Here is a 22,996-nt window from a genome sequence, read left to right on the forward strand (position 1 = left end):
AAAATTGAAAATGTAACTAACTAAATAAGCGGCGAAAAAGTTAATGTAACTAAAAACTGCAATTAATTTGTCATATGCAAGTGTGTAGGTGTGCCACAAACTAATAAATTTATGCATGTCAGTGTATGTGTGTTATGCATAAAAAACACAAATACAATACAATTACATATAAAATGCACAAGTTAATTTCAAATATGTCTGAAATTTCATTTGACCACAAATATGTTTGCAGTCAATTTCGGTTATCAATCAAATTGTAATTTTAGTATGAACGCCAAATGCCAAATACAAATGTAAACACAACCACCCCACACACACACATACCTATGTATATATATATACATATACATGAAAACAAGTGACAGTTTGGCATACGTATATGCAATAACGGTCAATTTATGGGTGTATGTGTGTGCGTGATTGCTATTAAAATTCAAGGAATGCATTTGTATACGTTTGCCAATGTATATGTGTGCGTGTGTTTGTTGTATGTGTATGTGTGACATTGGGCTACTTCAAACATTATTAACTTCATCAATGTAATTTGACACTCAGAGCTGCTGCTACCAACAGCAACAGTCGCTACAACAACAATAACCACACCATTAAATGAAACCAATATCCATATTCCACCATCACACATTCATACATACATACAACAACAATGCTACCGAATGACAATATTGTATTATATTACCGCTGTTACTGTCATAACTGAATGGTGTAACGATTTTGCCAACTCCTTCCATTAAAAAGGTGTGACCCTTGACCCCGCTACCAGAGTACGCATATGAAATTGCCACAGCAACACTAGCAATTGTCGCATATAAGAATTGAACTGACGGCTCTTTCATGCTGTTATTATTGTTGTTGCTGATAATGATGGTAAGACAGATATGTACATTAGACTGGGTCGATTTATTAACCGATATCGCGCCATCGATTTTTCTAAAGGATTTGGGTCTGCGAAATTTAATTTTTTTGACTTTTTGCGTCTTTGATTTTTAATGTTTTTTTCATGACCTACTAAAAAAATTTTCATTTGATTGTAAAATTTTCATGTATACCCTGCCCGACCCAAAAATGTCCCCTAAAAACGTTGGCGATAACAGTTTATAGAAAAAAAATGTCGCCAACGTTTTTGGCGGACACTTTTGGGTAGGACAGGGTATACTTATGATATTTTTTTTAGTAGGTCATGAAAAAGACCTTAAAAATCAAAGTCGAAAAGAAATCATAAAAATGAAATTTCGCAGCCTCAAATTATTTTGTTGGGTATTCGCAGTGGAACTTCGATGACGGGATATTGGTTAACTTTCGTCTATACAAATCGGCCCACCCTAATGTACATACATTATGATGGGTCGAATATAAAGTAGCAAACGACCGCCTTCAAATTTGGAGCTTATATTTAGAGGGTCTCCGAATTTTTTTATCTTTGCAAATACAATTGAAATTAACTTTTTATTGTGCCTTGGTTATTGACATCCGAATTTTTAAAGATGTGTCATCATCTTGAGCCTGAGAAGCTGTAAATTCTTTCTTTTGTCCACGCTTTCAAATAATTTTGCGCTAAACGAGTTATAGCCCCTTTACAGGATACTACTCGTTTCATCAAACTATAATAATGGTTTTTTGAAACCAATTGCAGTCATAAGGACATTAAAAGCTTTTGAAGACCTGATATATCGATCCTTGAAGTATGAAATCAAATAACCAACTACAATAAATGAGAAGTTAGTACAGAGCACTTGTGAGAAACTCACACGACTTATTGCGGCTATCCTTCAGCATCTGGGTCAGGTTGTCGTCAGTGCGTAAAGAAAATTAGCATGCATTGACTTGACTTGACTGGACTTGACTAAACTAGACTAGACTAGACTTGGCTTGACTGGACTGGACTTGACTTGACTTGATTTGACTTAAATCGACTTGTGTTGACTTGACTAGAATTTCGCGATAACTGGCGCCAGTTGGGATCACCAGGAAAGGTCAAGTCTTCCTCCACCTGCCTCTTCTCACTCAGTGGAGGTCTTCCAATTACTCTGCTTCCAAACAGCCCCCTAACCCGCTGCGTTAAGCTCTTACCGCTCATCATTATACCTCCTTTGATACTCATCGTTGGCATCAAGGACAGGACCATACATTTTCCGGAGAGTCTTTCTCTCGAACACTCCAAGACCCATCACATCTTCTCTCAACACCGTCCACGATTCCGAACCATACGCCAGGACAAATATAATAACCATATTCTAGACCGTGATTTTTACTCGTCGAAAGAGCGATCTAATTCCGGTAACAAACAAGTTGGACATATTCCATCTATGTGAGGTTTTTACGAAAAAGTCATTTCAACTTCACCTCACTTGACCTAGTCGATGTTAACATCCACGTATGCAATATGGCCCTTCTTGTGTCCCACCTCCTTTTCTACAGTCGTGTGTTTAAGTATAGGACGTGTCAGCATTTACGTATATGTACCGGGTTGTAATTATGTTCTTCCTTCATCTCAACTCATTAAAAATCATTGACAATTAATGCCACTTAAATTTGCGCTCGAATACACACTTTTTGTTACTGTTGTATTTGTTGTTAAGCGCTCATAACAACATATTGCTCTTGTTAACTGCTCCCCAATACATATTTGCTGGTTGTTAGCGTTCTGCGTTCGCTAAGTGATGTACAGTGGACTTAATGCCGCGCATATATAGTAAAAATGTTAATCCGACTTCACATTATTAAAGAACTGTGGCGGTTTACTAACTAGCCTTTTTACAATAGTCAATGAGAGTCATTTTACTTCGCGACACGATTCACATGTCATTCAATGATAAATGTCAAAATGAGTTTTATACTCTTTCTTACTTTGTTCTTTGTTCGAGCGGCCGTGACAAGCGCACGCATTCATCATAAATTTGTAAAAACTAAATCGCAAACACCGTGGTTCATCCGCGAATAAAATCAAGAAATATTTATATAAAGTTATACAGTGTGTTTCCTTGATTCGGCAGCGATAAAGCGTTTCATTAGAAACCATCATTTGTTGGAATAATTCTGCCGACAAAGAAGCCCACATTGGTGACCCCGACATATAACAAATACAATACAGTGAACAAGGTGCAAATACATATTCGCATTGCCCTCATCGTTTATCGACTCGGGAATGGAAGAAACTTACCAAAAACATTAAAGCATCGATATTTTCACAAAACCAAAAGTGAATTTAATCAGAAAAGTGCAATCAAAATCGTCTTTTTTGCAAAAGTCAAAAAATTAAAAACGCACAAATTTCACCAGCTGATTCACACATTACGTCACTTGTGCGCAACAAAATTAAATTGTTTGCAACACAAAAACATTATTATCCAAAAAATTGATTTGGGAAACGTGCCCGACAGAAGCCGAAGTGGAAGATAACCAGTATCTTGACGATTTCAACCAGAGCTTTCGGATGATATTCAAGATGGACGAATCGAACAATTCAAATGGACAATCAGCATCAAACGTAAGTACCGCTAGCAATTTTCCTTTACCTGAAATTAGTAGAATTACAATAAGGGCACCGACGTTCGTAAAAAATGAACCGGATTTATTTTTTATTCAAATGGAAGCTCAATTTACCAACGGTGGAATCACTAGAGATAACGCTAAATATAATCATGTCATTGCTGCACTCGATCCTCAATATTTGTCAATGGTTTCTGATTTGATTCGTAATCCGCCGGACGACGGCACAAAATATGAAACATTAAAAGCGCGTTTAATTAATGAATATACAGCATCTGATCAAAAGAAATTAAAAGTTTTGTTAACAGAAATCGAACTCGGTGATGACAAACCATCGCATTTATTGCGTAAAATGCGTGATTTAGCACGAAGTTCTATGAGTGATGAAGCATTAAAATCACTTTGGATCGATCGTCTGCCCGAAAATGTGAGAGCGGTTGTAGCCATTTCTAACGATAATTTGAACACATGCGCCACTCTGGCCGAAAAAGTAGTGGAATTAACTTCTTCGAAACAAATCTCCGAAATCAAAACGGAAATAAACCCTTCTTTGTCACAATTAAAAGCACAAATTGATGAACTCACAAAATCGTTTAATGACTTTAGGGCAAGTCGAAGTAAAAGTCCCAACCGAAACAACAACAGTAACAGACGTTCTCGATCTAAATCAAATAGAAAACATCCATATTGCCGTTATCATTACAAATTCGGGGCACTTGCTCGCAAATGTGAACAACCTTGCCGGTTCAAAAAACCTGAAGGCAGTTCAAACGACAATTTGGAAAACTAAAAACCACTTCGCCACCGACGGTACACGAAGTGGAATCAAATCTCACTCGCCGTCTCTTCGTCACTGATCAATCAAATCATCGTAAATTTTTAGTCGACACTGGCGCAGACTTATCAATTTTGCCAAAAAATTTATTCAATAAATTAAATAAACCAAATTCCTATAAACTTTTCGCCGCAAACGGCACACCCATAGAAACTTTCGGTAGCATTACTTGCAATGTCAATTTAGGACTAAGACGTGATTTCATTTGGACATTTTTGATAGCAAATGTGTCCAAACCCATTCTTGGCGCTGATTTTCTTGATGAATACGGATTGCTGGTTGATATAAAAAATAAACAATTGATCGATGTTCATACAAATTTACGAACTAAATGCAATTCTCATCTTACACACTATCAAAGAGTCTCTTCGGTTCATTGCAAATCTGATTTCAGCGAAATAATAAATGAACTTGTAGATCTCACTCTGCCTCCAACCTTCAATAAACGTGATAATTTGAAACCTAGTACGGTAAAACATCAAATTATTACAACGGGTCGTCCCACTTTTTCACGAGCACGTCGTTTAAACCCTGAAAAACTTAAACTAGCTAAAGTTGAGTTCGAAGCAATGCTAAAAGCGGGAATTTGTCAACCAAGTAAAAGTCCTTGGGCAAGCCCATTGCACATAGTACCCAAAAAAGGCGGCACATGGCGTTTTTGCAGTGATTATCGTGCTTTAAATGCCGTTACAATTCCTGATCGATATCCCTTACCTCACATCCAAGATGTAACACACATATTTGCAAACAAACAAATTTTTTCAAAAATCGATCTCGTTAGCGCACACAATCAAATCCCAATAGCAGAAGAAGACAAAGAGAAAACTGCAATCATTACACCCTTCGGCTTATTTGAATTCAATGTGATGACTTTTGGTCTCAGAAACGCATCTCAAACTTTTCAACGTTTCATGAACAGTATTTTTCACGATCTTGATTTCGTCGTTGTCTACATCGATGACATTTGCATAGCTTCAAATGACATGAGCGAACATCGAAAACATTTGAAAATTGTCTTACAACGTCTTAAAGAAAAAAACATTAAAATCAACCTTGCCAAATGCGAATTTGGACAACAAAAAATCACTTTTCTCAGTCACATCGTCACAAAAGATGGCATTTTACCAAAAACTGAAAAAGTTGATGTCATTAAAAATTTCAAAAAACCTGAAAAAGCACACGAACTCCGTAGTTTTTTGGCAATCCTTAACTCATATCGTCGCTTTCTACCGAATGCTGCTCAAATCCAAGGCAAACTTCAGCTGCTAATAAAAGGCAACAAAAAAAAAGATAATTCGCAAATTGCTTGGAACGACGATGCATCTTTAGCATTTGAAAAATGTAAAGCTGATATCGCCAACGCTGTCCTGTTAGCTCACCCAATTCCCAATACAACTTTGGCATTACACGTGGATGCTAGTAATCACGCAATAGGGGCAGCCCTTCACCAAATCAACAATGGTCAACTTCAACCATTAAGTTTCTATTCCAAACGATTAACCGATACCCAAAAGCGTTATAGCACCTATGATCGTGAACTTTTGGCAATCTTTCAGGCAATCAAACACAACAAATTTATGATCGACGGACGCAATTGCATTGTGTATACTGACCATAAACCATTAACATTTGCCTTTCGACAAAATCCCGACAAAGCTTCACCCAGACAAGCACGTCAACTTGATTTCATTGGTCAATTCACAACGGACATTCGTCACATTTCCGGCAAAGATAACGTTGTTGCAGACTTATTGTCGCGCATTGAAGAAATCAAAGTTAACGATATCAGCTTAGAACTTCTAGCAAATTCTCAAACAAACGACAACGAACTAAATGACATTCTGGAAGGAAAAATCCCATGTTCTTTAAATTTGAACAAAATTTATCTTCCTGGTTCTAATCTGCACGTTTATTGCGACACATCTTCTAAGCAAATCAGACCCTTTATCGTCGGTAACATGCGAAAGAGAATTTTCAATCTGGTGCACAACATCTCGCATCCTGGTAAAAGGGCTTCTGTCAATTTATTAACCGAACGTTATGTATGGCCAAACATCAAATCGGATGTCTCTAAATGGTCAAGTGAATGTGTTAATTGCCAAAAAAGCAAAGTTCACAAACATAACAAAACTGCTTTAGCTAATTTCAATGCACCTGACGGTCGTTTCAAACACATAAATATTGATATCATTGGACCTTTGCCGTTATCCAAGGGATTCCGTTATTGCTTAACATGCATTGATCGTTTCTCACGCTGGCCAGTTACAATCCCCATCGAAAACATGACAGCTGAAACGGTAGCCAATGCACTCATTCGTGGATGGATTTCACACTATGGCGTACCATTATATGTCACAACCGATCAAGGTCGACAATTCGAATCGAATGTATTCAAAGAATTGAATCGTCTTCTTGGTTGTAAACACATCCGTACCACTCCCTATCATCCACAAGCCAACGGCTTGATTGAACGTTTCCATAGAACTCTGAAGGCATCAATCATGTGTCATCAAAACGAAACTTGGTATGACGTGTTACCTTTAATCATGCTCGCATTAAGAACGACAATTAAAAATGATTTACAAGCTTGTCCAGCTGAATTGTTATACGGCACAACTTTAAGATTGCCGGGCGATTTTCTCGATGACAAAACTACTGATCTCTCGACAGATTTTGTTAAAAATCTAAAAAACGTCATGAACCAAATCAAAACCATTGTCACTTCGAATCACTCTGTGAACCATTGTTTCATTCAAAAAGAACTTTCGAATTGCACACATGTATTCCTACGTGATGATTCCGTTAGAGCACCATTTAAACAGCCATATGATGGCCCATTTGAAGTTGTTAAACGAAAAGAAAAAAATTTCGACATTCGGGTAAATGGAAGATTGGTAACGGTATCATGTGACCGTTTAAAAGCAGCTGTATCATATAAGGATAATAATGAAGCGAATACCAAAAATTTTATTGTAAAAAATAATGTTAAAGAAAACAATGAACCTCTTAGTCAAAAATTTGAACAGGCCAAAAAATCCAATAACGTTAACTGTGTACCCACAGAAGTTAGAACACGATCAGGAAGACTGATTAGAAAACCCAATCGTTTTGTAACTTTTTCAACGTGATCGGTGGATCACTGGTGGGGGAGTATGTGGCGGTTTACTAACTAGCCTTTTTACAATAGTCAATGAGAGTCATTTTACTTCGCGACACGATTCACATGTCATTCAATGATAAATGTCAAAATGAGTTTTATACTCTTTCTTACTTTGTTCTTTGTTCGAGCGGCCGTGACAAGCGCACGCATTCATCATAAATTTGTAAAAACTAAATCGCAAACACCGTGGTTCATCCGCGAATAAAATCAAGAAATATTTATATAAAGTTATACAGTGTGTTTCCTTTATTCGGCAGCGATAAAGCGTTTCATTAGAAACCATCATTTGTTGGAATAATTCTGCCGACAAAGAAGCCCACAGAACAACAAAATAAGAGAAGAGATTGATTCAAAGTAGAATTTGGAAACCAAATATGGTTGGTTGCCTCTATATTAAGTGATTGGTACATCGATGCCGGAGGGCATTACAGCTGCATTTGCGTCCGCATGTCTGATATATCTTTCACTTCAAGCAGTGATATACATATAAGACTGTTAAAAAACGACATGCACATTTTAATAGGTATCGCCGGACTCACTACAGAGTCAAAAAGGTTATAAAGCCAAAAACAAAAACTTGTATACACTTCTGTGTTTACAACCTAAAAATAAAACAAGAAGAAGGCTAAGTTCGGGTGTAGCCGAACATTTCATACTCAGCTGAGAGCTATGGAGACAAAATAAGGGAAATTCACCATGTAGGAAAATGAACCTAGGGTAACCCTGAAATGTGTTTGTACGATATGGGTACCAATAGAAAGGTGTTAATGATTGTTTAAAAGGGAGTGGACCTTAGTTCTATAGGTGGACGCCTTTTCGAGATATCGCCATAAAGGTAGACAGGGGTGACTCTATAACGTGTTTGTAAGATATGGGTATCAAATTGGTATTAATGAGGGTTTTTAAAGGGAGTAGCCCTTAGTGAAGGCGTTTTCGAGATATCGACCAAACTGTGGACCAGGGTGATCCAGAACATCATCTGTCAGGTACCGATAACTTATTTATATATATAATACCACGAACATTATTCCAAAATAAATAGCTGTTGGCTGTGGTGATACCATCTCAGAGAATACTTTTTTCCAACTCCACCTCAATTTGATATCCAATTTAGGCAATCAACTAGAGAAATTTTATCCAGCACAATCATATGGCATCTGAAAATCTCTCAAAGGTTAGATAATATTTTGAGAATGACGTTGGAGTTTAACTCAACTGTAATTTTTACAAAATTTCTCAAAGGTTGGATAGCGATTGGAGAATGATCAACAAGCTATATAGATAATGAAAAACCAATGCTGCTGTACAAAAAAGCCAACCCAAAAGACCGCCGTAAACAATGACTTAAAAATTGCTATGTAGTTTTACTAGATCGAATCAAACTAAGATTAAGCCTAGCTTAACCAGCTATGAAAAAACCGGGCCTAAGTTTGAACATTTTTATACTCAGCTGAGCAGAGCTCACAGAGTATATTAATTTTGTTCGCATAACGGTACCCCGTAACGGCATAAACTAATCGAGATAGATATAGACTTCTATATATCAAAATGATCTGGGCGAAAAAAGAAATTTATTTAGCCATGTCCGTCCGTCCGTAAGCACGATAACTTGAGTAAATTTTAAGGTATCCTAAGGAAATTTGGTACGTAAGTTCCTGGGCACTCATCTCAGATCGCTATTTAAAATGAACGAAATCGGACTATAACCACGCCCACTTTTCGATATCGAAAATTTCGAAAAACCGAAAAAGTGCGATAATTCATTACCAAAGGCGGGCAAAGCGATGAAACTTGGTAGGTGGGTTGAACTTATGACGCAGAATAGAAAATTACTAATTTTGGACAATGGGCGTAGCACCGCCCACTTTTAAAATAAGGGAATTTAAAAGTTTTGCAAGCTGTAACGTGGCAGTCGTTGAAGATATCATGATGAAATTTGGCAGGAACTTTACTCCTATTACTATATGTGCGCTAAATAAAAATTAGCAAACTCGAATGACGGATACGTCCACTTTTGAAAAAAACTCCAGTAATGATATGGTGCAACAAAATACAAAAATAAAGAAAATTTCAAAATGGGTGTGGCTCAGCCCTTTTTCATTTAATTTGTCTAGAATAATTTTAATGCCATAAGTCGAACAAAAATTTACCAATCTATAACTGTTTTCTGTGAAATTGGGCGAAATCAGTTGAAGCCACGCCCAGTTTTATACACAGTCGACCGTCTGTCCTTCCGCTCGGCCGTTAACAAGATTAAACAAGTAAGGACGGGACTGTCTTCGGCTATGCCGAAGACTTCATACCTTTCACGAATGGGGCTGAACAATAATCTTATCCCGTTCGTAATCTCCGAATAATCGGATGTATAAGATAAGAAATATCTGGTGAACAGATCTACATACCTAAACGATTTTTAAGATAAATATAAAATAAAAAATAGGTAAGTACTTTGTGTGAGGATGCAAAGTTTCAGGTTTTTTGTGGTCTGCGTATAAAAACTATGACTACGAATCACGTATTTCAACAATATATGACGTAAACGTAACTATTTGATGAAATTTTTTGAAATTTGAAGCTTATAGCCGTAAAAAAGGGGCAAAAAAATACAGTTTATATGGGGTATATAATATATGTACCACCGATCTCTATGATTTTTTCAGACAACAATATATGCTATATACGTAAGCATTTGGTGAAATTTGAAGCTTCTAGCTGTTAAAACGGGGCAGAAATTGCGCAAAGTTTCTTATCTGAACAATCGGTTGTATGAGATATATACTATATAAATCACCGATCTCAATGATTTTTTCAGGCAACAATATATACTATACACGTAAGCATTTGGTGAAATTTGAAGCTTCTAGCTGTTAAAATGGGGAAGAAATTGCACAAAGCTTCTTATCTGAACAATCGGTTGTATGAGATTGAATATTTGCAATATACGAAAGTATATGGTGAAGTTTGAAGCTTCAATCTGTTAAATTGAGTAAGATATTACAAAACTCCTCTTTTTCTGAAAAATTGGTTGTATGGAGGATATATGCTATAATGGTCCGATCCGGCCGGTTCCGACAAATGTCTAATCGGACACCCAAATACACCTGCTCACCAAATTTTATCAAGATATCTCAAAAATTGAGGGACTAGTTTGCATACAAACAGACAGACGGACAGACGGACAGACGGACATGGCTAAATCAACTCAGCTCTTCAACCTGATTATTTCGGTATACTTAATGGTGGGTCTATCTATTTTCCTTTAAGGACTTACAATTTTCGGTTTCGTGACGAAATTAATATACCATTTCATTTTCATGAAAGGTATAAAAATAAAATAAATGTAAGGCGCGATAACCTCCGAAGAGATCTAAGGCCGAGCTTCTCTTCCAATTTGCGTTGTGCTCCTCTTGATTTTCCCTACAAATTGGCCGGACGGGACCTACATGCTTACTCCGAACGGCATCTGCAAGGCAGATGAGTTTTCATTGAGAGCTTTACATGGCAGAAATACACCCGGAGCGCTTGCCAAACACTGCCGAGGGGCGACACCGCTTAGAAAAATTTTCTTCTAATTGAAAAACCATATTCCTAAAATTTTGATGTTGCTTTGCCCGGGGTGTGAACCCAGGGCATACGGTGTGGTAGGCGGAGCATGCTACCATCACACCACGGTGGCTGCCGTTAACACGATAACTTGAGCAAAAATCTTTACTAAACTTAGTTCACGTACTTACCTGAACTCATTTTAGCTTGGTATAAAAAATGGCCGAAATTCGACTATGCCCACGCCCACTTTTTTGATATCGAAAATTACGAAAAATTAAAAAAAATGCCATAATTCTATACCAAATACGAAAAAAGGGATGAAACATGGTAATTTGATTGGTTTATTGACGCAAAATATAACTTTAGAAAAAACTTTGTAAAATGGGTGTGACACCTACCATATTAAGTAGAAGAAAATGAAAAAGTTCTGCAGGTCGAAATCAAAAGCCCTTGGAATCTTGGCAGAAATAAACACCTGGTTTATAGCAGTAATGAAGCGTTATAAATGAAAAATAAATTATACATGTTGAATTTTATTTTCGTGAAAATACTTTAGTATTGAAATCTTACATTTAAGTCAAATTAGTTAGCCACACTTGAGTACGAGTTGAGAACTATAATTTTTCCAACATAAGTAACGGTAGTTTTTGCTTTATAAAAACTTCTTTTTGTTTTGCTTAGAACGCTATGATTCTCAAGTTGAGCCACTGTTCCGAAAGAACTTTTGAGATTGAAATATCTTAGTTATCAACGGCACTCAAGCCCAAATGCTTGTTGGGTATATTCGACGCCATTACGAACGAACGCAAACAACTGATAGGTTAACTTGAGATTAACACTGCCAGATCGGCCACTTAAACTCAGATTAATTTCTGTTAAAGGTGACTAAAAACTGCAGAATAAGTTTAAGCGGAGTTGAAGTTGTACTGAAAAATCGGGCCTTGGGCTAAAAAACTGGGAAATATTTTGACTCACCATAGTCAGAGCATGATCGTATACACAGTACGTATTACACATGTGTATTACACACTCTTAGTCCAAAGCAAGCACTTGCTTTATGAAAATAACAAGACCTGCGTGAAGTGTTGTAAGGAAAAGAGAGAACAATAGACGTAGTATTGAAAAACAATCCTCAAGCTCAATTCTGTTTCATTTAGTCTAAGCCAATAGCTTAAATTTAAATAAGACAAAAGAATATATAAATTGACCCACTGTGCCATGGCATAAGGGTAGAGAGATCGCACTTCTACACACTTATCCACTTGCAATTTTTATTATCCTTTCATTTTTATCTCTGGACAATTTTTCATTAACGTTGAAAAATTATATGAAGCACTAGGACACTTTTAAGCGCAAAAGTGAGCTACTGCCCGACTAAATCTTACGCTTTAATTACACAGCGCTGAACGGAATTCTAAGTTACACATTTTTACTTAAGTAAATTTAAGTCCTTCATTAATATATTTAACTAACATTTTTGTTGTTTAATTTCTTTTGCAGGATGAAAAAGATCTCTCCTCTGCCGATGCGGAAGGTGTGTGGAGCCCCGATATCGAACAGAGTTTTCAAGAGGCTCTCTCAATATATCCGCCATGTGGGCGACGGAAAATTATTCTATCCGATGAGGGTAAAATGTATGGTAAGTCAAGCAATATATGCAAATAATGTTATAGAAAAAAATTTGTTAGGGGAAAATTGTGAAATATTTAAACGTTTTTCAAATATTTTTTAAAGAACTACCTTAAAAACTTCGTTTGACAACAAAAATTGAATTGCCTCAAATAAAAATATTTATATACATATGTATATTATTATATGTACATATATTAATCTTCTCATCCGGAATCGCATTTGGCGGTGTGCAGATCCTACGGCTATATTTCTGCCATGGAAAACTTCTCAGCAAAAAGTCATCAGTCTTTCATTTACCTTAGCGAGAGCGCATTGAAAGTGTAGGGGTCCCGCTAATTTATACGAAGAACCGTAAATAGCCTAGAATGCCACTCGTCACTATTGTACAATTTCCAATTAAATCAAATTGAATTCCAATGCCGTTCATGGAAGCCTGTCTGTACTTAGAGTCGCACTATACTGAAGAAATTTAGCTATACTTACTACGGCATAGACCTCGACTTGGAAAGCACTTCAATAATGAACGGGCTCGGTTATAGTGTCTGACATGCCGCGATGTTAATGGAAGGATACTCTGTATTCCTGCTCTGCAAGCCAACAACTGATGTGATTTAGTAAATGCCGGACGTTAGCTTAGTTTCGTGCCGTTTAGTCTTATTCTTTCCATTCCATTCAATATTCTTTCTCATAATTGACTTATTTCCATGGGTTTTTTCAACTTAGTCTGAGAGTGCTTTTTGCAGTCAACCTATGCACCGAATACTGGTTTCTTTTCTTGCTTCAAAGCAATGTTTCATTAATGGAATTATTGAAATAATAAATTAGATTTAGATTTCTCTGTCCTCTAACAAAACTATCCCAAAAGCTACATACCTACTCCTTGACCAAAGTGAAAGCGGTACCATACGCATAGAAAATGTTAAGCCGTCTCACCCTACCTGGAACAGAAATGGAGTACAGAGTCAAAACATTATGCTAGTTGAGCATTCGACTATACTATGGACTTCGTTACCGCGAATTCAGTCGCATTTATGCTAGATCTGCACGCTGAAACACTGAAAATAGTGGACGCTTTTCTTGCAGCAGCCGTGGGAAGGACGAAGAGTTGGAATCACCGACTAACTTGATGCTTAGTTTTGCAGTTTTTAGCACGATTTCGCTTTGTTAGTATTCAGGGGGGAAATCGAGCGAAGGAACTGCCGGTACGAGCTCACGACAGATTAGCACAAATGTAATAAAACAAAGCGAATTAGTATATAATAATAGGACTGTATTTCAAAATAACTAGGTAGGTAAGGATATAGGTAGATCTATACAATAGCAAGTTTATCACACTAGGTTACCTGTAGGAGGTGATGATGGCTCGATACGCTGCTGTTGATGGTTATCAAAAGACTGCTAGTTCCAGCCAATCATCAGCTACTTCCAACCTAGCATGCAAATCCTCACCGGTGATTTTCCAATAATAGTGTCGCTTTGTGGCGAACGGTTGAATCGGGAGAACACCAGCGACTCCCAACTATTGCAAGCCCTTTGGCTTCAACAGTTAGCATATCACAGCACTTGTGAAAAGTGAGGTGGTTCTCATTGTGTACAAAACAAGTGTGATGTCTTATACGTTAACTACCAGACATCATGTCAAGATCATAGTACAGGTCTACAAGTAGGATATGTAGCAGCACGCACATACACAGCCACGCTCACCTGATAAAATGCTTGCTCTTGTTCGTTTTTTTTTTGTGGATGCTATTTGGCACTGTCGTACTTCTTAGGTCCAAGAAAAGTGAATTAGCTGCTAACGAAAACTGCGTAAAATTTTTATTGTAAAATTACAAAGAAATATACTTATTTACTTTCAAACGAGAACTTAATTAAATCTCTCTTTAAAATCCATATGTTTTGGACAATTTTAATTAACAAATTGTGATACTTTTTTACCGGGGACGATTGCTAAAACACGACCAAAACCGTCGGGGGAGGTATTATTAGACGCGTTTTTGCCTCGCTTCCAATAACTCGAATACTTTTTGGCCTTTGGACTATTGATAATAGGACAAAATGCGTCTTTTCATTTCTCTTTCCACATTTTTGGACGGGTTATTGCAGTCGACCTCGGTTTCAAATTGTTTTTCCCGGAGAACTTTTGAACGGGTAGAAAAAATTAACCCGTGTTTGTATTCTTAATACTGGTATAACTACGCGTCCTCAGATACCCAAATTCAAGACTTTTGTGTAATTTTCTGTAGAACCCATATAGGTGCACTACATTTTCATACTAAATTCGTTCAAAAAAATCTACCATCACAGCAACCCATATCTGATATTCCGCTCCTTTTTTTGTTTCCCTGCGTCGCTTTCTACGACAGCAACACCGGTAATTTTGACACTTCGTTCAGTGTCAAACGCATATTCCACGCAGGTTCCACTGAGTTCCACAATAGTTTGACACTGACCGAAGTGTCAAACTGCAGAGTGTTAGAAAGAGAAAGGAATTGTTTCCCTCTCATACATATCATACTTGTATACCTGTACTATGGTCAAGATGATCACTTTTTACCGTTTTGACAGTATGTTCAATATGGGGGCGCACGCGGGTGATAGAAAGGGAGACAGGATGAGACCACGATAGTTCTTTGAAAATCGGTTGATCGGTTCGATTTGTAATTTTCCAACCTGAAGATTACATACTTGTCTTATCCGCAATGGTGAGTCTTATCTATAGTTGTTTGTGGTATATAGCACTTAAGCTAAAAATAAGTAAAATTATAAAAAAATAGTTGAAAATAACATTCACTCTCCCACGGTGATAAAATTATCACCGAAATTTGTGCTGCAACTTTACTTTCCCCAAAAAACCTATCTTTCTATGTATCTGTCAAATCTTCCATTTCACAACGACAATCTGCCAATATTTGACAGTGTAAAATATCACAGCTCATTGGCTCGGTTAGCAAAGCATTAAATTTTATTATATTTCGACCATTCAACCAACTTAATTGGCACTTAAGTAAAATCGTCAACAAAAACCACAAAATGTACTTTAAAAAAATTTAAAACAAAAATTCATAAAGCAGCAGCCAAAAAAAATTGTAGCTCTCAATTGCATAGCGAACGACACAAAACGCGCGACAAACCACTTAAAAGCATTTATAATCTCGCTGCTGTCATAATCAACAATTAAATCAACCAACAGACAAAACGAACATATGAGTGTAAATTTTTTTTTTTTTTTGCAAATAATTTGCCAATTTTCCAGCACGTTCTGCGAATAATCATAAAATCTGCCAAGAAACGCAGCAAAGTAATGCAGAAAAGATCTTGAAGGAAAAAAGTGAAGGAAAAACTTAAAAAAAAACTAGTAAGGAAGGCTAAGTTCGGGTGTAACCGAACATTACCTACTCAGCTGAGAGCTTTGGAGACAAAATAAAGGAAAATCACCATGTAGGAAACTGAACCTAGGGTAACCCTGGAATGTGTTTTTATGACATGGGTATCAAATGAAAGGTGTTAATAAGTATTTTAAAAGGGAGTGGGCCTTAGTTCTATAGGAAGAGCCTTTTCGAGATATCGCCATAAAGGTGGACCAGGGGTAAATAGAATTGGTTTGTACGATATGGGTATCAAATGAAAGGTGTTAATAAGTATTTTAAAAGGGAATGGGCCTTAGTTCTATAGCAGGACGCCTTTTCGAGATATCGCCATAAAGGTGGACCAGGGGTGACTCTATAATGTGTTTGTACGATGTGGGTTTCAAATTAAAGGTATTAATTAGGGTTTTAAAAGGGAGTGGCCCTTAGTTGTATATATGAAGGCGTTTTCGAGATATCGACCATAATGTGGACCAGGGTGACCTAGAACATCATCTGTCGGGTACCGCTAATTTATTTATATACGTAATACCACGAACAGTATTCCTGTCCAAATTCCTAGGGCTTTTGATTTCGCCCAGCAGAACTTTTTCATTTTCTTCTACTTAATATGGTAGGTGTCACACCTATTTTACAAAGTTTTTTCTAAAGTTATATTTTGCGTCAATAAACCAATCCAATTACCCTCTTTCATCCCTTTTTTTGTATTTGGTATAGAATTATGGCATTTTTTTTTTTTCATTTTTCGTAACTTTCGATATCGAAAAAGTGGGCGTGGTCATGGTCGGATTTCGGCCATTTTTTATACCAATACAAAGTGAGTTCAGATAATTACGTGAACTGAGTTTAGTAAAGATATGTATATCGATTTTTGCTCAAGTTATCGTGTTAACTGTGTATAAAAACTGGGCGTGGCTTCAACCGATTTTCATAGAAAACAGTTATCATCATAGAATCTATGACCCTACCAAATTTCACAAGGATTGATACATTTTTGTTCGACTTATGGCATTAAAAGTATTCTAGACAAATAAAATGAAAAAGGGCGGAACCATGCCCATTTTGCAATTTTCTTTTATTTTTGTATTTTGTTGCACCGTATCATTATTGGCATTAAAGCAACATCAAAATTTTAGAAATAAGGTTTTTCAATTAGAAGAAAATTTTTCTAAGCGGGGTCGGCCCTCGGCAGTGCTTGGCAAGCGCTCCGAGTGTATTTCTGGCATGAAAAGCTCTCAGTGAAAACTCATCTGCCTTGTAGATGTCGTTCGGAGTCGGCATAAAACATGTAGGTCCCGTCCGGCCAATTTGTAGGGAAAATCAAGAGGAGCACGACGCAAATTGGAAGAGAAGCTCGGTCTTAGATCTCTTCGCAGGTTATCGCTCCTTACATTTAGTTATTTATTTATTATATCATTATTGGAGTTGAATGTTGACATAATCTACTCATATACTGTAAAGATATTCAATTTTTTGTTAAAATTTGACTTAAAAATTTTTTTTTTAAAGTGGGCGTGTTCTTCATTCCATTTTTCAAATTTTTATTTAGCGCACATATAGTAATAGGAGTAACGTTCCTGCTAAATTTCATCATGATATCTTCAACGACTGCCAAATTACAGCTTGCAAAGCTTTTAAATTACCTTCTTTTAAAAGTGGGCGGTGCCATTGTCCAAAATTTTACTAATTTTCTATTCTGCGTCATAAGTTCAACTCACCTACCAAGTTTCATCGCTTTATCCGTCTTTGGTAATGAATTATCGCATTTTTCGATTTTTCGAAATTTTCGATATCGAAAAAGTGGGCGTGGTTATAGTCCGATATCGTTCATTTTAAATAGCGATCCGAGATGAGTGCCCAGGAACCTACATAACAAATTTCTTCAAGATACCTCAAAATTTACTTAAGTTATTGTGTTAACGGACAGACGGACGGACGGACATGGCTGAATCAAATTTTTTTTTCGGTACTGATAATTTTGATATATGGAAGTGTATATCTATCTCGATTGCTTTATACCTGTACAACCAACCGTTATCCAATCAAAGTTAATATACTCTGTGTGCAAAGAACGCTGAGTATAAAAATGCGCTCTACTATTGCAAATCTTTGTTTAAGCAAAAATAAAGCGCAGTGATCTGTCAAATGTGGGAAGCATGTAGTGAGCTTTAATGCGATTACAGCATATTTCCTACTCTATAGATATGCGCGCATGTACACTGAAATATTTTTATGTTTTTTTTTTTTTTGTTTTCTGTTTTTATCTACAACACCTTCCGCCTACTCCCTAAATTGGTTCTTAGCTTACCTCACTATTTCACTGTGCAGATCAGTTCTCCCCGTTATGCTTGTTTGAACCCTTCTGCTAGCGCATATAACTGAATTTGTTTTATATTTATTATACATACAATGTATGTATATTCATATTTAGTCTTTAAATATACAGCAGCGAGTAAAATAAGGGCCGTGCCATTTTTTTCTAAATTTCACCAATTATCTAAGCTTTGGTGATTCGAAGGGTGAATAGTTTTTAACACGCTTATATTAACTTCACTTTTATTTGTGCTTGTTTGTAACTCTCTAAGCTAGGCGCACAAAGAAGAGTTAGATCCATCTAACGGCAATTATTGAAGACTCGCGGCACTGGTTAAATAACTCGCTACAAAACGAGTTGTGCTTAATAGCGGAGACACGAATCTCTGTGCTACGGTGCTATAAACATCAAACATCTAAGTGGATTGTAGATACTAAAACCGCACCATATTTACGTGTTTTTAAGTTGTTTTTTTTTTAACTACATATATTTTTATTATTTTATAATTATATTATTTAATATTTTAGTGGACTGTATGTTATTTTATATGTTTATTTTATTTATTTGTTTTTGTACTATAATAGAAGTCGCTATGCTGCGGGAACATGGGCTCTCAAAGAGAAGCTTCTTCATTTCGCCATTTTACCGCTAATGTAATCATTTAGGGTGAGCACTTGAGCTCTAACTTATTGGCTGCATTTTGAGCCACCGTATTTTGCTGTGAAAAACCCCGATTTGGGATAAAAGTTTTTAATTATGTCATTAGAATATTTCACTAACCAGTTGAGAATTACAAGCGTACTCAATGGTTAATCAAAACGAAAGAAAAATTGTTCATAGTTTAAGTCGCTTAACCATACTCGCCCGCTTAGACGGCATAGTGGTCTAAGTGAAACTTCCATACGAGCCAGTTATCCGGCACGAAGGGCCATAGTTTTTCACATTGCAGTCGCCTTGTACCCGAGGTATAAAAAGAAAACCGAAGAAAGTTAAAGTTTAAGTTTAAAAAATTGTGTTTTGTGTTAAATTTGTTTATATGTACAAATGTGTATGTGGTTGGGCAATATATGTGTGTGAATGTGTTAGTGTTAGTGCGTGCTGTGGTAGGTGGGTGGCATGGTAGCACCTGCCAGTGTGCCAATGATGTGGGTGGTCAGGGTCGCTTAGGTATCAGTTGAGCACTTTTTTTGATATTTCGAGAAATAACTTCTATGAATTTTGTAACTTAAACTATGCAAATAAATATCAAACACATTTTGGCACTTTTTATTTAAAGTTTTCCAATTTTTTTTTGGAGTATACAGTTTTATAGCCCAATCAATTTTAGTCTCACAAAGTGCAAGGTATAGATCTCTACAAATTCGCATAAAAACTGTTTAAGATTTTTGGTGAAATTTTTCTATGTGGAAGAAAATCTCAAATATTGCTAAGGATGGATGGCAAAAAAAATTGTCAAAAAAATAATTCAAGAAAATGTTTAAGTTAAACGGTTTTATTGAAAACAATACTTACATGAAGTAATAATAATACGAAAAGCTAGAAAATAATTAGATAGGTCGTAGGTACTAGTCATCACACTGCTTATCAATTTATGGTGTTGATCAGACAATTAAATAAAAGCGTTGGGCGCGTGAAATTTCTAAAAATGTGAGGCGTAGCATAACCTGATTAAGGTTCAGTTGGTTTTACTTATGACTATCAATAGAAATATGACGCGTCCAACGCTTTTATTTAATTGTCTGATCAACGCCATAGATTGATAAGGAGTGTGATGACTAGTACCTAGGACCTACCTAATTATTTTCTACCTTTTCGTATTATTATTACTTCATGTAAGTATTGTTTTCAATAAAACTGTTTAACTTAAAATTTTTTTTTTAATTATTTTATTTTCAAGTTTTTAGTCTTTATTTAATTGCCTATTATATCTCATTCTATTTAGTTCATTTAGTGACTCATTATTACAAGGACTATTTCCTGACAATTTGTTACAATCTAAGTCCTCAATACATAATCCTTCCAAAGACTTTACTCGACTCTGCGCCACGTATACTTGTCCCTCCTCCAACTCCAAAATATTTTGATGTCACTTCTACAGGACTGTATGCAATATTTGTTCCAAATATGAGCCAAATCGGGCATCACAGGTCGCTTTCTATTCATGTATGTATTATGTGTTCCAAATATGGACCAAATCAAATCGGACCACAAATACGATTTTTGTGAATATCTCGATCCTTGTGCCACCTAGCGGCGATTTTTTTTTTGATAGGTCGCTTTCTATTCTTGTATGTATTATTTGTTCCAAATATGAGCCAAATCGGGCCACAAATAAGATTTTTGTGAATATCTCGATCCATGCGCCACCTAGCGGCGATTTTTTTTTTACAGATCGATTTCTATTCTTGCATGTATTATGTGTTCCAAGCATGAGCCAAATCGGACCACGAATACGATTTTTGTGAATATCTCGATCCATGCGCCACCTTGCGGCGATTTTTTTTCACAGGTCGATTTCTATTCTTGCATGTATTATGTGTTCCAAATACGAGCCAAATCGGACCAATAATACGATTTTTGTGAATATCTCGATCCATGCGCCACCTAGCGGCGATTTTTTTCACAGGTCGATTTCTATCCTTGCATATATTATGTGTTCCAAATATGAGCCAAATCGGGTCACAAATACGATTTTTGTGAATATCTCGATCCATGCGCCACCTAGCGGCGATTTTTTTTCTTATTATTGCATTGTCATCGGGTTCTGAACCATATTCCAAGTTTCAAGCTTGTAGCTTATCGGGAAGTTACTTAAATTTCAGTTACAAGATTCGTTCACAACGGCCGTGCAGCCTGTCAACTCAAGCTGAATAAAACCGTTTAAAAACAACGCAAATTTTGAGAGACATATAACTTGTACTTTGCCAGACTAAAATTGATTGAGCTAAAAAACTTTATATCCAAATGCATAAGTTAAGAGAACTCCAGACACAACTTTTCGCAAATTTTTCCCAAATTTTCGAATTTTTCTAAAAACATTTTTTGATTGGTTTGCTTAGTCCCAGTTACAAATTTTATGGAAGTTTTATCGAAAAAAAGAGAAGTTAAATTGCCGAAGTTTGAAAACAGTTACCACTGCTATTTTTCTGTTCCCTACTGTATGTGTTCATATCTATATGCATATAAAACAAATTTACCAGCCATGCAATTTAAGACGCCCACGCGAATCATGTCTCAGCAATTTTGACCGAAGCGCGTTGGAAAAGATTTGTAAAGTCAACAGAAAAATAAATTTACTTAAAAAATCAAGACTATAAAATAAATATAAAGTACATACAAAAATAACAGCAGACATAAGCGCGAAATCGCAAACTAAATTCAAAATAGCAAAAAAACTCTAAAACGAGGTAGCAGCAACCATAGCCATAACTATAAAGATAACTTTAACTGTAGGCGAAACCTTAACAGTAACTGTAATCATTACCGTGAAATAAAATCATTACAACACCAACACCATATACGTTGCCGTACAAATAACCGAAACTGTAACTATTGTAATAGGCGTAACCAAAATCGTGCCCGTAATCCGAGAATAGCCGTAAATGTTTCTTTGTTTACACCAGAAATCAGATAAGTAACCGTAATAATAAGCGTATCCGTAACCGTAAGAGCAACCCTAACTGTGTCCGTATTCATAACCATTGGAGTAACCGTAACTGTAATCATAGCGTAACGGTAACTGTAATTATAACCATAGTCGTAACCGTAACATTTATCCTAACCATTGCCGTTACCATAACCGTTATGGTAATCGTAACCATAAATCTATAGCGGTAACTCTAAGGAAAAAAGTACGTATATTCTTTATTTTCGACTTTTTCTAAATCTTCACCTTCATTTACATTTTCAAGTCCGCATCTCTTCATAACTAACACCACCACGTAACTATTATTATCATTATAATTATCCTTTGTCTTTTCGTCAAAGTCCCTTTCTGTTTACTTACTTTCTCGCCTAATTGGCGGTTAACCATCAATACGGTTTTGTCGGTCTAACAAATCCCGTCAGTCGACTCTTTGTTGCGTTGCTTAGCGACTCGAAACACCAAGGGATCTGAAATCGCTTTCCACTTCGTCCTTTTTACGGAGTGGGGCCTTTATCTGTACCGGATCATCTTCTTGAATTCGCTATTATGGCCTAGTCAACGTATGATGGATTTTACGTGAGTCGCTGCCGCCTTCGAAATTGGTTCACGGCACACCAATGCAAACGGGTAAACCAAAGCTTTTATAAGCGCCCGCTGTTCAATTACCTTGCTCCCAATTGTTGGTGCGCTTGGGCATATCAACACATTGATATGGTTCGAGGCCTATATGAAACGCGTTCAATTCAACTACACATTCGAGTGTAAGATTCCTCCACATTTGGATATCAACTACAGTCGAAATGAAGATAGCGCGAAAGGCCTATGTAATTGAAGCAAACACCCTCCCTCAGCTCTGCAGCCCGATTTGGGTGGCTAAAGAGAAAATCCTTACGGCGCTGCCATAACGACTGGAACAATATACGTGCAAATCATGGAAACGTGGTGTTTATTAAGAAAGTCAGCACCTTTGTTAAGCCGAAAGAGTAGA

The 22,996-nt window shown here is 36.5% G+C and overlaps 1 protein-coding gene across 23 annotated transcripts in view; it reads left to right on the top strand.

Annotated features, from left to right (window-relative positions):
* Positions 1-22,996, top strand: part of sd (TEA domain transcription factor 1 homolog scalloped) — a 486,093-nt gene that overhangs the window by 401,545 nt on the left and 61,552 nt on the right. For all 23 annotated transcript variants that reach the window (XM_067785456.1, XM_067785471.1, XM_067785464.1 and 20 more), the window contains one exon: positions 12,549-12,687. In XM_067785456.1, coding sequence (XP_067641557.1) covers positions 12,549-12,687 — 139 coding nt within the window. The remainder of the gene's footprint in view (positions 1-12,548; positions 12,688-22,996) is intronic.

The sequence above is a fragment of the Eurosta solidaginis genome, chromosome 4, assembly GCF_040869045.1.
Source record: "Eurosta solidaginis isolate ZX-2024a chromosome 4, ASM4086904v1, whole genome shotgun sequence".
Lineage (NCBI taxonomy): Eukaryota > Metazoa > Arthropoda > Insecta > Diptera > Tephritidae > Eurosta > Eurosta solidaginis.